Consider the following 15,906-nt stretch of genomic DNA (forward strand, 5'->3'; position numbering starts at 1 on the left):
AGTAAGAAGTGTTTTCTTGTCACTTGGGCTATCCTTTTCCCTTTGGCATCAAGCTGACTGGTCTAAAATTAGGTTCAATTCAAAGTGAAACATCTCTTTGAAAGAATGTTGCCTTGATGTTCTGGAACCTGAGGTCATAGCAGTTCAACTGACAGACATCTTTTTTCTTTAAAGATAGGTACACACTTAACGGTGGGCATGTCCGTCTTACTAATCTTAGAGGAGATACTGGAGATATAATAGAAGTAAGAAAAAATTAAGACAGACTTATCTTTGGTGGAAAAATCCCTTTGCTTTGAGAGATACCTCTACTAAGCACTTATCTAGCTAAGTGTCACTTGACCTTTCCTGCGCTGCAGATTTTTGCCATGCCACGTGGCTGAGAGGTCAGCAGCGGCCTCTCTTCATCCAGAAGACTGCTGGTCCAGTGCAGCAAGACAATATCAGTCCCATTACTAACCTGAAAGCAGAGACAAAGTGCCTTTCAGCCAGGTATCATACTTGAATCTATCTCATGAAAGGTGGTCCCCTCAAGTTTGAACTATGCTAGGTTGCCCCAAACCTCAAAGCCTTTTTAGAACTTCTAGAAATCCCCTGGTCTTCCATAGACTTCATTGATAATGCCAGAAAAGTGGTGCTGCTTCTTTTCTACCTAGCCCAGATGGAATCTAGTGAACAAAGCAGAGCTTGGCTGGTGATGGCCTCCCTGTTGCTCTGAATCCTCAGAGTCAGGAGTCTCTAAAGTACGCCTCTAATGGCGGTGGCTGCGGCAGTTGGCGCGGAGTAGCTGAGGTAAAAAAGGTGGCCACTGGGCCTTAGGCAGCCGGGAAACTTGTGGACCTTCCTCTTGCTGTCTCTTAAGGGAGGACCGCTGCTGGTGGCCGGTCGTGGGGGCTGACCGCCACTTTGCCCTTGGCAGGAGAGGCTGCCTCATTTACAGGCAACAGCTTTTAAGTGTGGAGCAGGAAAAGAACTGTTTCTTAGCTGCAAAAGCGAGTCTCTAAACAGGGAACACGGCGCCAGGGCTGCTGTTGACGCTGCCAGGATCCTGGAGGCTGGGGCCGCGCTGAAGGCGGCCAGCTGCCCTATTCAGGATTCGAGGTTTCAGGCCGGCATAAAAGAAGATTCATGGGAGCGCCCGAGCCGCGCCGCGGGACCGAGTGAGCAGCCCGAGGCGGCAGCGGCCGAGAACGGGGATGGTGATGACGCAGAGGCAGAGAGAGAGGCGCCCGACCCGGCACAGCCCTGTGAGTGACCCCCCGCCCGGCCCTGCTCGGGGGGCGGACGCCCGCCCGGCTTTTGCCTGCTGCACTGGGCCACGCACCGGCCCCAGGGCTGCCTCCATTTTCTCAGGTGGTGGCGGCTCTGGCCCGGCTCAGCCAAGCCTGTCCTCCTCGCCCGGCTCAGCTCCTCACTGAGCCTTCCAACTTGCTTGCCCCGGCGCGGGGCTTCCCAGGGCCTGCAGGCCGGCCTCCCCTCCCACTCCCTCCGCGGTTCTCTGCCGGGGCTGGTGGCGTGGGGCGTCCCCGGCCAGCATCGGGAGGGCAAGGAAGTACGGGCTGGGCCGACTGTCACTCCACCGCACCCTGGGCTCCGGCCCGCAGTAAACTTCCTGTTACTGGGAGGCAGATACCATCTCTGCGGCCACCAGTTTGGAAAAATGCCTAGCCGATTTCTGGTTAGGAATAGTGTGGTCGGAGCGTTCCCGAGTTCACTTGAACCTGGGGGACAGCTGACTGCGGGCGGGCACCAGACTCAGTCCGCGCCAGGGGGATTCAAAGGTGAACCGTGAGCTGCAAGCTCCTCCCCCAAGGAGATCACACTCTGCTGTGGGAGATAAGACAAGTACACAAGTAACCGCGATACCAGGAGGAAGGTGATAAGTCCCGAGAAAGATCTACACAGTGCTACAAAGGCACCCAGAGCGACCGGTCGTCTGCGCCTAGCAGAAACCTGGTAGACTTCCAGGGCAAGGCAATGCCGAGCAGGGTCTTGAAGGCCCAGCTGATAGACGAGGGCTGCAGAAGACACGGCCCAGCACAGCCCAGTGCGCACAAAGCGGGGAGACGTCCGGCTAGGGAGGTGGAGACTCGACAGAAACCACACACCCTGTGGGGTCACCACTGCATGATCCAACAGCCCGGGCCAGAGCACACGAACAGGGAGAAGTCCTGCACGGGAAGTGGAAGCTCAGCAGAGATCACACACCCTGAAGTACCACCCTGTGATCCAGCAGCCCAGCAGAGTCCAAGCTGACCAGAGAGGTGGCTAGCTGGAGAGGCCCAAGACCCGAGGCAACCACACACACAAGGCACTAGAGGCCAACTGAGCAGTCACTGAGGTAGCCATACCAAACTGGCAACCACAGCAACATCTCAGTTAGTCAACAGTCTCAAACCGGTGGACTGTGAAACCCCCTGCCACAATGAATAAACATCAAAGAAAAGATACCAGAAATACGAAAAATCAAGAAAGTACACCATCAAAAGGTAATAAATCTCAAACTCTAGATCCTATAGAACAAGAAGCCCTTGAAATGACTGACAAGGAATTTCGAGTGATAATTCTAAGGAAACTGAATGAGATACAAGAAAACTCAGCTAGACATCATGATGAAATGAGGAAAAGTATACAGGACCTGAAAGAGGAAATGTACAAGGAAATCAATGTCCTGAATAAGAATGTAGCAGAACTTGCTGAACTGAAGAAAAATTATTCAGCGAAATAAAAAACACACTGGAGAGTTTAACCAGCAGGCTTGTCGAAGTTGAAGAGAGAACCTCTGAACTTGAAGATGGGCTGTTTGAAATAACACAAGCAGACAAAAAAAAAAAGAAAAAAGAATCAAAGACATTGAAGAAAATCTGAGAGAGATATCAGACAACCTTAAGCACTCAAATATCCGAGTCATGGGTATCCAAGAAGTGGAGGAAAATGGAGATTCCATTGAAAACATATTCAACAAAATAGTGGCAGAAAACTTCCCAGGTATAGGAAAAATCACAGATCTTCAGATCCAGGAAGCTCAACGATCTCCAAACGTATTCAACCCAAAAAAGCCCTCTCCAAGACATGTTATAGTCAAATTGACAAAACTCAGAGACAAAGAGAGAATCTTAAAAGCTGCAAGAGAGAAGCATCAAATCACCTATAAGGGAGCCCCAATCAGGCTAACATCAGACTTTTCATCATAAACCCTAAAACCTAGAAAGGAATGGGATGATATATTCAAAATACTAAAAGACAAAGATTGCCAGCCAAGAATACTCTACCCTGCAAGGCTATCTTTCCGAAATGAAGGGCAAATAGTATATTTCTCAGACAAACAAAAACTGCGGGAGTTCACCACCACACGACCATCCTTACAAGAAATCCTCAAGGGAGTACAGGGTTTGGTTCCTGAAAAATAACTACCACTGCCATAAAAACCCAAGAAAAATCAAAACCCACTAGTATAATAAAAATGGCATTCATGAAGAGAAAACAATCAAACAAAAATGCTATCTACAACCTAAGGAACCAACAAACAAAGAAACCAAACAGTAAATCAGAAAGCAAGGAAAAAAAGACACCTAAGACAACCAAACAACCAATAAAATGCTCGGAATAAACACCTTTCAATAACAACTCTTAATGTAAAAGGCTTAAATTCCCCAATCAAAAGACACAGACTGGCTGACTGGATCAAAAAGCAGGACCCAACTATATGCTGCCTACAAGAGACCCACCTCACCCATAAAGATTCACACAGACTAAGAGTGAAAGGATGGAAAAAGATTTACCATGCAAACAGAAAAGAAAAACGAGCTGGAGTAGCTATTCTTATATCTGACAAAATAGACTTTAAACTAAAAACCATAAAAAGAGACAATGAGGGACACTACTTAATGATAAAAGGACTGATCCATCAAGAAGACATAATGAGCATAAATATGTACGCACCCGATGTTCGAGCAGCCAGATTTATAAACCAAATTCTATTAGACCTAAAGAAGGAAATAGACACTAATACCATAATGGCAGGGGACCTGAACACTCCACTGTCAATATTAGACAGATCATCTAGGCAAAGAATCAGTAGAGAAACACAAGATCTAAACAAGGCTCTAGACCAATTGGAATTGGCAGGTATCTACAGAACATTCCATCCAACAACCTCAGAATATTCATTCTTCTCAACAGCACATGGATCATTCTCCAGGATAGATCACATATTAGGTCACAAATCAAGTCTCAATAAATTCAAAAAAATTGCAATTATCCCATGTATTTTCTCAGACCACAATGGATTAAAACTAGAAATTAATAACAAACGAAACTCTGGAAAATATACAAACACATGGAAATTAAACAGCATTCTACTTAATGACATATGGGTCCAAGAAGAAATCAAGCAGGAAATCAAAAAATTTATTGAAACTAATGAAAACAATGATACATCATACCAAAGCCAGTGGGATACTGCAAAAGCAGTATTAAGGGGGAAATTTATCGCATTAAACGCTCACTTCAGAAGAATGGAAAGATGGCAAGTGAACAACCTAACACTTCACCTTAAAGAACTAGAAAAACAAGAACAATCCAAACCTAAAGTTAGCAGATGGAAAGAAATCATTAAGATCAGAGCAGAACTGAATGAAATTGAAAACCAAAAAGCAATACAAAAGATCAATGAATCAAAAAGTTGGTTTTTTGAAAAGATAAATAAAATTGACAAACCATTAGCATGGCTAACAAAAAAAAGAAGAGAGAAGATTCAAATAACAAAAATTAGAAATGAAAAAGGTGATATTACAACTGATTCATCTGAAATACAAGGAATCATTCGAGACTACTATAAACAACTATACACCAACAAATTTGAAAATCTAGAGGAAATGGATAAATTTCTGGACACACACAAGCTCCCAAAACTGAACCACGAAGACGTAGAAAATTTGAACAGACCAATAACAATAAAGGAGATTGAAGCTGTTATCAGAAGGCTCCCAACAACGAAAAGCCCAGGACCAGATGCATTCACAGCAGAATTTTACCAAACATTCAAAGAGGAATTGACACCGATTCTTTACAAAGTATTCCAAAAGACTGAAATGGACACAAATCTCCCAAACTCATTCTATGAAGCAAACATCATCCTGATACCAAAACCAGGTAAAGATATAACCAAAAAAGAAAACTACAGGCCGATATCCTTGATGAATATAGATGCAAAAATCCTCACTAAAATACTAGCAAACAGAATACAGGAACACATACGTAAAATTATTCAACACGATCAAGTGGGATTCATCCCAGGGATGCAAGGTTGGTTCAACATACGCAAATCAATAAATGTGATACACCATATTAATAAACTCAAACACAAGGACCATATGATCATCTCTATAGATGCTGAAAAAGCATTTGATAAAGTTCAGCACTCATTCATGACAAAGACCCTCTATAAGTTAGGTATAGAGGGAAAGTATCTCAACATAATTAAAGCCATATATGACAAACCCACAGCCAATATCATCCTGAATGGGGAAAAGCTGAAAGCTTTTCCTTTAAGAACAGGAACTAGACAAGGATGCCCACTCTCACCACTCCTATTCAACATAGTGTTGGAAGTACTAGCCAGAGCAATCAGAGAAGAGAAGGAAATAAAGGGCATCCAGATTGGAAAAGATGAAGTCAAACTGTCCCTGTTTGCAGATGACATGATCATATATATCGAACAGCCTAAAACCTCTACAAAAAAACTCTTGGAATTGATAAATGATTTCAGCACAGTAGCAGGATACAAAATCAACACACAAAAATCAGTAGCATTTCTTTTCTCCAATAGTCAACAGGCAGAACGAGAAATCAAGAAAGCCTGCCCATTTACAATAGCCACCAAAAAAATAAAATACTTAGGAATTGAGTTAACCAAGGAGGTGAAAAATCTCTATAATGAGAACTACAAACCACTGCTGAGAGAAATTAGAGAGGATACAAGAAGATGGAAAGATATCCCATGCTCTTGGATTGGAAGAATCAACATAGTGAAAATGTCCATACTACCCAAAGTGATATACAAATTCAATGCAATCCCCATCAAAATTCCAAAGACATTTTTCTCAGAAATGGAAAAAACTATCCAGACATTTATATGGAACAATAAAAGACCACTCATAGCCAAAGCAATGCTGAGCAAAAAAAATAAAGCTGGAGGCATAACACTACCTGACTTTAAGCTATACTACAAAGCTATAATAACCAAAACAGTATGGCACTAGCATAAAAACAGACACACTGACCAATGGAATAGAATAGAGAATCCAGAAAGCAACCCACACACTTACTGTCAGCTGATCTTTGACAAAGGCACCAAGCCTATTCAGTGGCGAAGGGACTGCCTCTTCAGCAAATGGTGCTGGGATAACTGGATATCCATATGCAGGAGAATGAAACTAGATCCATACCTCTCGCCGTATACTAAAATCAACTCAAAATGGATTAAGGATTTAAATATACACCCTGAAACAATAAAACTTCTTAAAGAAAACATAGGAGAAACACTTCAGGAAATAGGACTGGGCACAGACTTCATGAATACGACCCCAAAAGCACGGGCAACCAAAGGAAAAATAAACAAATGGGATTATATCAAACTAAAAAGCTTCTGCACAGCAAAAGAAACAATTAAAAGAGTTAAAAGACAACCAACAGAGTGGGAGAAAATATTTGCAAAATATATATCTGACAAAGGATTAATATCCAGAATATATAAGGAACTCAAACAACTGTACAAGAAGAAAACAAACAACCCGATTAAAAAATGGGCAAAAGAGCTAAGTAGGCATTTCTCTAAGGAAGATATACAAATGGCCAACAGACATATGAAAAAATGCTCAACATCACTCAGCATCCGGGAAATGCAAATCAAAACCACACTGAGATACCATCTAACCCCAGTTAGGATGGCTAAAATCCAAAAGACTATGAACGATAAATGCTGGCGAGGCTGCGGAGAAAAAGGAACTCTCATACATTGTTGGTGGGACTGCAAAATGGTGCAGCCTCTATGGAAAATGGTATGGAGGTTCCTCAAACAATTGCAGATAGATCTACCATACGACCCAGCTATCCCACTGTTGGGTATATACCCAGAGGAATGGAAATCATCAAGTCGAAGGTATACCTGTTTCCCAATGTTTATCGCAGCACTCTTTACAATAGCCAAGGGTTGGAACCAGCCCAAATGCCCATCATCGGATGAGTGGATACGGAAAATGTGGTACATCTACACAATGGAATACTACTCAGCTATAAAAACGAATGAAATACTGCCATTTGCAACAACATGGATGGACCTTGAGAGAATTATATTAAGTGAAACAAGTCAGGCACAGAAAGAGAAATACCACATGTTCTCACTTATTGGTGGGAGCTAAAAATTAATATATAAATTCACACACACACACACACACACACACACACACACACACACACACACACACACACACACAAACCGGGGGGGGGGGAAGAAGATATAACAACCACAATTATTTGAAGTTGATACGACAAGCAAACAGAAAGGACATTGTTGGGGGGGAGGGGGGAGGGAGAAGGGAGGGAGGTTTTGGTGATGGGGAGCAATAATCAGCCACAATGTATATCAACAAAATAAAATTTAAAAAAATAAAAAATAAAATAAAATAAAATCCTAAAAAAAAAAAAAAAAGCTCTGGAAGAGACTTTAGGAAAACTGTCTTTACAACAGAATGTCCTGGAAGTGATTAAAATGTATCTTTAACATGGAAAATTTTGGAAATTATTAAATTTAGTTTCACTAATAGTGGGACAAACTGATATTATGTACCTCTTGATATGATATAATGTTATTAATGTAAAGCTAAGTTTCATCAAGTCTCTAGATGACACTGTCCAACAGAAATATAATTTGTGCCACATATGCAATTTAAAATTTTCTATTAGTCACATAAAATAAAAAAGTAAAAAGAAACAGGTGAAATTGATTTTAATATTATATATCACTTAACCCAATATATTCAGAATAGTACTATTTCAGTTTGTAATCAAGATTTTAAAGTTATTATTGAGATATTTTACATTCTTCTTGCCATACTAAGTCTTTAAAATCTGGAGTGTAGGGCCGACCCCGTGGCTCACTCAGCTGAGTGCGGCACTGGGGGAGCAGCGGTGCTGGGAGCGCCGAGGCCGTGGGTTCAGATCCTATATAGGGATGGCCAGTGCGCTCACTGGCTGAGCGCAGTGTGGGCGACACCAAGCCAAGGGTTACAATCCCCTTACCGGTCACACACACACAAAAAAAATCTGGAGTGTATTCTACACTTATAGCACATCTCAATTCGGACTAGCCACATCTCAAGTGCTCTACAAACATATGTGGCTAGTGGTTAAAGCACTGAACAGTACATCTCTAGCCCTACCTTCCAGTATAAGAAATATAAGGGATAGAAGAACAAATTACATCCTACTGCTCCAAAGTGAAAACGCAGGTGAGTACTGCTTTGTCACACTCCTTAAACCCTTCAGGAGCAAGGATCATGTCCTACCATGGTTTTTGTTTTGTTTTTGTTTTTTTCATCTTATAACCAATTAAACTCTATGCATGGTGGAATACTTTCTAATACAGATGTGAAGTTATGTCCAAGACATTAAGGAGAGGAAAAACAGTTTAACAAATTAGCGATATGCCTACTAGAGCCAGGGACATAAACATCTAATATGTTAAATGAATGAATTTTTCAAGATAAAAACAGATGGGTGCAACTACTGCAGACTACAGAAGACGTGAAAGAATACATCAATCTCACTTCTACTTCAAAAATCTACAGTGACTCTCCACAATTGATTTAAACTTTAAATATCACCTTGGAATCCAAGAACCTTTCTAACAAGACTCAATTTTCTTACTTGTTTTCAGTTTTTCTCTCATTCCTCCCCAGATAAACATTCCATTCCTAGCATCATCTTCTAAACAAGCCATCCATTTCACCTCGAAGCCCTCATCTACAGTTCCAAAAGCTAGGAATGTGGCCCTGATCCCCTTCAGCTGCTACTCCATCCCTAATCATCCTCTATGTCCCACCTCATCTGTAAAGTCTTATCTGACTGTGGTCCATATAAACTTCTTCCTTCTCTTACCTCCTGATAGCCTTGACTACATGGCCTTGGTGAGATACATTCCTGTTTTTCATGAATTCTTAGTTCATCTAATAAGTATGCCGCATATTAAGTGGGAATAGGGAGGCCAGGGGTCTAATTCAACTCTGTCACTAGCGTATAGATCTTAGGCAGGTCACTTTTCATCTCTAGACCTGTTTCCTAATGTGGCCTCCTTGCTATTCTTCCAGCACATCGGCTACATGCCCCTGCCTGCGAGCCTTTGCACTTCTGTTCCCTCTGCCTAAAACAGTTTTGTCCCGGTACCTCCTAACAAAACTGCATATGCATTTACCCTCAAACCTACAAGCCCACTTCTAGAAATTTACTCTGAAGAAATACCTCCACAAATATGAAACTCCATACTCATAAGGTTACTCACTATATCATTCTATACAAATTCTGTAAAATATCAAAACCTTAGAAACAACCTAAATGTCTATCCACAAGAGACTGGTTGAATAAACTCTGGTACACCTTTATAATAGTATTATGCAAGGGGGGAGAAGTGGAAGGGCAGAAGAGGGGTAAAGAAGAAAAGGAGGAGAGAAGAAGAGAAGGAGAAAGAAAAACATCTCTACAACCAAAGTGGAAAAATATACAGGCTATGTTGCCAACTATAAGAAGTGAAGGGTAAAATAATTATATATATAATTCTATAGATATATCATGCTTTTTGCATAAGAAAGGAGAAATTAAAGTACATGTAAATATTTGCCTAGATTTAGAAAAAGAAACACAGAAAAGATAACCCAGCAACTAGTAACAATGGTTAGCTATAAAGGCAGAGTGGGAATGTGATGTAAGAGAGTAAGAATTATCTGAATGTATATGATTTTCACTTTCGAACCATGTATTTTATTTATTCAAAATATAAATAAAAAGAAAAAAAAGCAAACAATAAAATTGAATGTGAAGTAACTCTATATTTGAACAACATACAGAAAAGAATTCAAGAAACATTTCTTTATTTAAGAAACCACAAACAAACAGGAATTAATTCAAGAAATATTTGAATACAGTGCTCTGACTATACCCCTTAGCAAAATATGATCTAAGGACACAAAAACTGCAGAAAAAAAATACTGAACTCCAATTAGTATATTTGTTGTTAGTAGTAGTTAGTAGTAGATTGGTAATTCTGAAATTACCAATAGGCCAAATGAGTAAAATATACTGAGGTTCTTGAGAACCAGAGTTCTCGCTGTGTGAGAAGGGAAATATAAACATATAAGGAAAGAAGGCAAGAAAATTCTGTAGTATTAAATAAGATTATGATTTCAAATATATATACATTTCTTAGCTCCGTTCCCTGGAAGGGCCTGAAAACCAATGTCATAGTAGCAATAAACACATAAAACACCTGGATTTTAGTTTCTTAATACCATTCTCCATTAAAATGAAGCAGAGCTCCTTGAAGGAAAGATAGATTCTAATTCTGGAACACAAAAATGTAAGGTAAGCTGGGAACCTCTTGTGCCATTAAGCAAAGAAATGCTCCAAGATCGATGGGGAGTCATCAAAAGACACAAGAGCCAGCTTTAATCCACTAGTTAACGTAGGAAACAAGGGCATTCAAAGAATGATAACAGTAATGGATAGTACCAGCATATGAAAAAAAGGATCCACAGCAATTTGTAAAAATGATGGAAAAAAAAAAAAAAAAAACTGGAAGCAAAGAGACCTTTTCTTTACAGAAGAATAATACCTAATAAATGTAGGAGAAATGATAATTTTATCATCTTTTATGAACTCACCATATTACAACTGCCAATGTAATAACTGACAGAAAAATTATCCACGAATGCTAACACTTGGCAAAAGTTTCCTAGTAAACAGGCGTCTTATCCATTTGGGCTGCTATTAACAAAACACCCTAGATTCAGTAATTTATAAATAGAAATTTACTGCTCACAGTTCTGGAGGCTGGGAAGTCCAAGATCAAGGCACCAGCAGAATCTACATCTGGTGAAGGCCCATTCCTCATAGATGGTGCCTTCTAGGTTTCCTCACATGGCAGAAGAGCAAAAAGGCTGCCTTAAGCCTCTTTTATAAGGGCACTAATCCCATTCACGAGGAAGTAGCCTCATAATCTAATCAGCTCCCAAAGTCCCCATTACCATGGGGGTTAGGTTTCAACATGAATTTTGGCAGGGACAAAAACGTTCAGACCATAGCAACAAGATATTCACTAAGTTTCAAAATATCACCTCACAGACTACTTATTAATTATCAAAAGGAAGAGGATATCTTTTCAGTGGAGAAATATGAAGATACCAATTTAACCAAGTGATCAAACTCATCATCACCAATAATGGGACAAACTCACAATGTATTAATTCCGATATGATGCATTATGAAATATCACCTATGTAGTACTCTTGTCAAGACTTTCAAATCTGATTCTAACCCTGAGAAAACAGACAAATCCAGATTATGAGCCATCCTACAAACAACTGGCTTAAAGTACTCAAAATTGTTCCCCTCATGAAAGACCAAAAAGGAAAAGAATAGGAAGCAGAGAAACTGTCCTAGTTTAAAGGTCAACAAATACGACCACACAATGTAATGCTTGATCTTTGATTGGATCCTTGAGGGTTTTTAAAAAAAAAGTTATCACTGATGAGACATTGGGGAAATTTTATTACTCCAATTTTATTAGGAAAGCTTATTACCTAATATTATTGTATCATGTTAAACTTTTTGGCATAATAATGAGATTGTGATTATACAGGGGAATGTCCTAGTTCTTAGGAGCTACATGCTAAAGTACTGAAAGGTGCAGTGTCATGGTGTCTATAACTTACTGTCAAATGATTCAGAATTTTTAAAAAGTAAACTCTAAATGCAGTGAGGTATCATGGATAGCATCCTGTAATAGTAAAATGACATTAGTAGAAAAACTGGTGAAATATGAATAAAGTCTATAGTTTACTTAATAGTAATATACCAATGTTAGTTTCTTAGTTTTCACAACTGAACCAAGGTTATATAAGATGTTAAAAGGGGAAACTGGGTGAAAGGTGTACAGGAACTCTCTGTACTATAAATGCAACTTTTCCATAAATAAAAAAAAATATATATGAATAATTGCTAAATCTAGGTAACAGGTATATGAATGTTTATTGGCCAATTCTTTCAGATTTTCTGTAGGCTTAAAATTTGTTGAAATAAAGTGTTACACAAAACAATAAGGACATAGATTTGAACAATTCAATTTGCAACACTAACCTAATGGACATATACAGAACTCTACAACTGCAGAATACACATTCTTTTTAAGCTCACATGGAACTTTAATAAAAACTGACCATATATGGTGCCATAAAGCTTAACTCTAGTGACAGAGAGAAGGCAGAAGGCAAGCTTCTGCAGTGCTGGCATTTTGCAATTTCCTGACTGGTTGGTGATTACACAGGTGCTTGTTTTACTGATAAATTCTTTTGTTGGGAGGAGAGAATTCATTTTTGTGTGTGTATATTACATACATTTTGTTATTCACTTTTTGTTTGTGAACATTATATTTCACAACTTAAAAACGGTTAAAATTCTTTAGGAAGGCACTAACATACTACCAAATAGGTCCACTGAAGACTGTTTTTCCTTCAGCATTTCAACTAATTGCTGTATCTTCAGTTGAGTATCAGATGAAGTAATGGGCTTATGCTTAGAGGCCTTCTAAATTTATGCATCTTTAAACACAAGAAGCGTACTCAGCCTAGCAAGAAAAGCTCATTCTAAGAGAGACACACAGGAATTGAGACTGAGGAAAGAGGACCCATGAATCCCAACTCACAAAGGTTCATAGGTTCATTTAATAAAATGGGCACAATCACTCACAGAATTAAAATTTTCTTTTTTGGGCCGGCCCGTGGCTCACTCGGGAGAGTGTGGTGCTGAGAACACCAAGGCCCCGGGTTCGGATCCTATATAGGGATGGCCGGTTGGCTCACTGGTTGAGCGTGGTGCTGACAACACCAAGCCAAGGGTTGAGATCCCCTTACCGGTCATCTTTCAAAAAAAAAAAAAAAAATTTCTTTTTTTTTTTTTGGCCAAGTACAAATCATTTACTTTGCCTAAGTTACACATAAGTAGGTTTGTGTTTAGGCATCAGGACACACTACTTGATTTGAGGAGCAACTAATGCTATGCAGACTGAACAATAGCAAAAGAATCTAAAGGAGTGCAAATAAAAAAACAGTTGCCCCAAAGAAACCAATACAAAGAACATTACTATAGCCTACAATAATTTTATGCCAAAATACCCTGGTACATTATTCTTATTCTTCATCATCACTGGTCACATTACTGAAGGCTTACTACTTGCCAGGCACTGTGATCTTCCTAGATCAATTTGTCTAAACATTTCACAATAAGCCTACAAAGTAGGTACCATTATTAGTTCATTTTATAGATGAAAAAACTGAGGCTCTAAGTAATTGACCAAGATCATCCAAGTAGCAGATGGAAGAACTAGAAATCTAACCTAGCTACTCTGAGTTCAGAGCATGTAATCTTACCCCACTATACTATATACTGCCTGCCCCTAGCAGATAAATGATGATTTTCACTTGACGATTTCTAAAGGATCTTTCAGTTCTAACATTCTATGATTTGCTTTGATAAATTTATGATAAAGCACTGATCTAGGCCTAGTAATTTTGAATCGTAGAGAGCAAAATAAGGAAACTCAATAAAATCTGTTTACACGACCTCAAATTTAGAATTCTGTTCCCTTCCCCTTCCTAAGTTGCCAGTGGGGAAAGCAAAAAAAATTCAGATTCCGGAGGGTTACAAAGTTGGTCTTTTCCCATACTGACCCCATTAAAAATAGAAATGTTTTTCTCCTTTGCTAGTCAATGCCTTACATTTTTTTCCTCATATGAAGGCAGATGGCACAGACAATATCAAAAGACATTCCCGCAAGAATAAAAGAATAAATCTGCAATACAGTTAGCCTAATCTTTAAGTACTATTGAACTCAAGACAAATTTGGTAAATGTAGATTTTTAGGGAAAAAAAATTCTCTTTTAAAATTCCTAAATTTAGTGTAGATGAACTAAACTGCTTATAAACCATTGATATTAGCCTTGAAAAAACATTACTGGTTGTTAATTGAATATATTAAAGCTTTAAGACATCTTATAAAATGCAAGACCTATTTGTTCTTCATAAAAAATACTTAATAATCATAGTCAAGTCAAAATATTCTCACTTGTTCTTTTAAATCATCATGAGAGTTCCTTTCTTAAAAAAACAGAACTAGATGTTTAATTCACTATTTTTTCTTTTTAAAGAAGAAACACAGCTAATGCCATAAATGGATGTAGTATAAAAAGCTATTACATACTCCTTAGACTTCATAAACAGTATAAAGTACACCTCATAAAAGAAGCATACTGACACTTTTGTGTTAATCTTAAAAACTAGAAGCTTCTGAGAAATAGCAATAATTTGTTTAAAAAAAAAAAAAAGTATGGGACAAACCATTTCTCTTAGAGGCCCAAAGAAGGCGGTAAAGATTTATTAGGTCAAGGAATCAAAGATGACTTGGTATGATTATGATTACATGCAGAATGTGATGGTTAGAAATGAAATCTATTTAGGTCCCGCTAAGGTTCTCATAGCCGGTCAGTAAACACATCAGAGTGGTAGTATCCCTAGAAACCAGGATAAATCTTCATGAATTTAATGAACCAGATAGATAATTGTATCGCCAATATCTGCCCGCAGCCCATTTTCAGTGAGATGAATTTTCTTGCTCATGAGATCCACGTGGAAAACAGCATGCTCAGAAATGGGGGTCTTCTCAGTGTGCTCTTTTCCCAGGACAGGAACTCGCCGAGGCCCCAACAGTGGATCATCAAATCTCATCAGTTTCACTTTGGAAAGGTCTACAGCAAAAGAGATTATCAATGTAAGCATTTAATTACAGTCACTGACTCAAACCCATGAATGAGTCTGATAATTCACATTTTTAACATACTGGTTCTATATCGAAACAAAAATATTTTCATCAGGTTATTAAATAGGACCCAATCTCAGGAGCAAAGCTAAAATCTAACAAATCTTCATCCCCTTTTAGCTTTTACCCAAATCAAAGACTGTCAGAGATTCTGTATAACACATCTCCCAGAATTATAAACTAAGAGGGAAAAAGAACTGAGCGTATTTTTGAGCATTATCCTATATGATCTCTCAAATCTCTTTTTATATGCTTCAATTAAGCATTCTTCAGAATATCGAAAAGTTTAAAATTTACTTCTTTGTTGTTCTGCTTCCTGGAATATATTAAACCTGCAAGAATTGTAGCTTTTTTTTCTTGGAGATACTTTTGGAGAAATAATTACTCCTCTAAGGAGCAGCATTACCAGTTTCTTGTTTCACTCAAAAGATGAAAGTGTTTGTATTAACAAGTTGGTGAGAGACAAGGAAAGAGGGGTTGGGCAAAGGGAAAGGGCCCAGCTTTTAAAATTTTGAGCTTTAAGATAAGCTCCTATACCTACCTGCCTGAGATTTTCCTGATCTGCTCTTATGAAAATTAATAAGATGGCTCCAAGCAAAAAAAAAAAAAAGCACTTGTCCCTTGAACTAATTTATTTCATGTGGTGGAAAAACACCATAAATGACTTCATAATGCTGATTCTGGGTTTATATCTCATTCTAAGTGTAGCATGGCTAGTTATGCATAACCTGATCCACAAAAATAGAAGATATTTTCTAAATTAC

At 38.9% G+C, this 15,906-nt stretch overlaps 1 protein-coding gene across 1 annotated transcript in view; it reads right to left on the bottom strand.

Annotated features, from left to right (window-relative positions):
• Positions 1 to 10,083: 10,083 nt before the first annotated feature.
• Positions 10,084 to 15,906, bottom strand: part of LARS1 (leucyl-tRNA synthetase 1) — a 63,760-nt gene continuing 57,937 nt past the window's right edge. Inside the window, exon 32 of the mRNA XM_063084641.1 lies at positions 10,084 to 15,071. Within this exon, the coding sequence (XP_062940711.1) occupies positions 14,866 to 15,071 (206 nt within the window). The 3' untranslated portion in view covers positions 10,084 to 14,865. The remainder of the gene's footprint in view (positions 15,072 to 15,906) is intronic.

This window comes from Cynocephalus volans, chromosome 2 (genome assembly GCF_027409185.1).
Source record: "Cynocephalus volans isolate mCynVol1 chromosome 2, mCynVol1.pri, whole genome shotgun sequence".
Taxonomy (NCBI): Eukaryota; Metazoa; Chordata; class Mammalia; order Dermoptera; family Cynocephalidae; genus Cynocephalus; species Cynocephalus volans.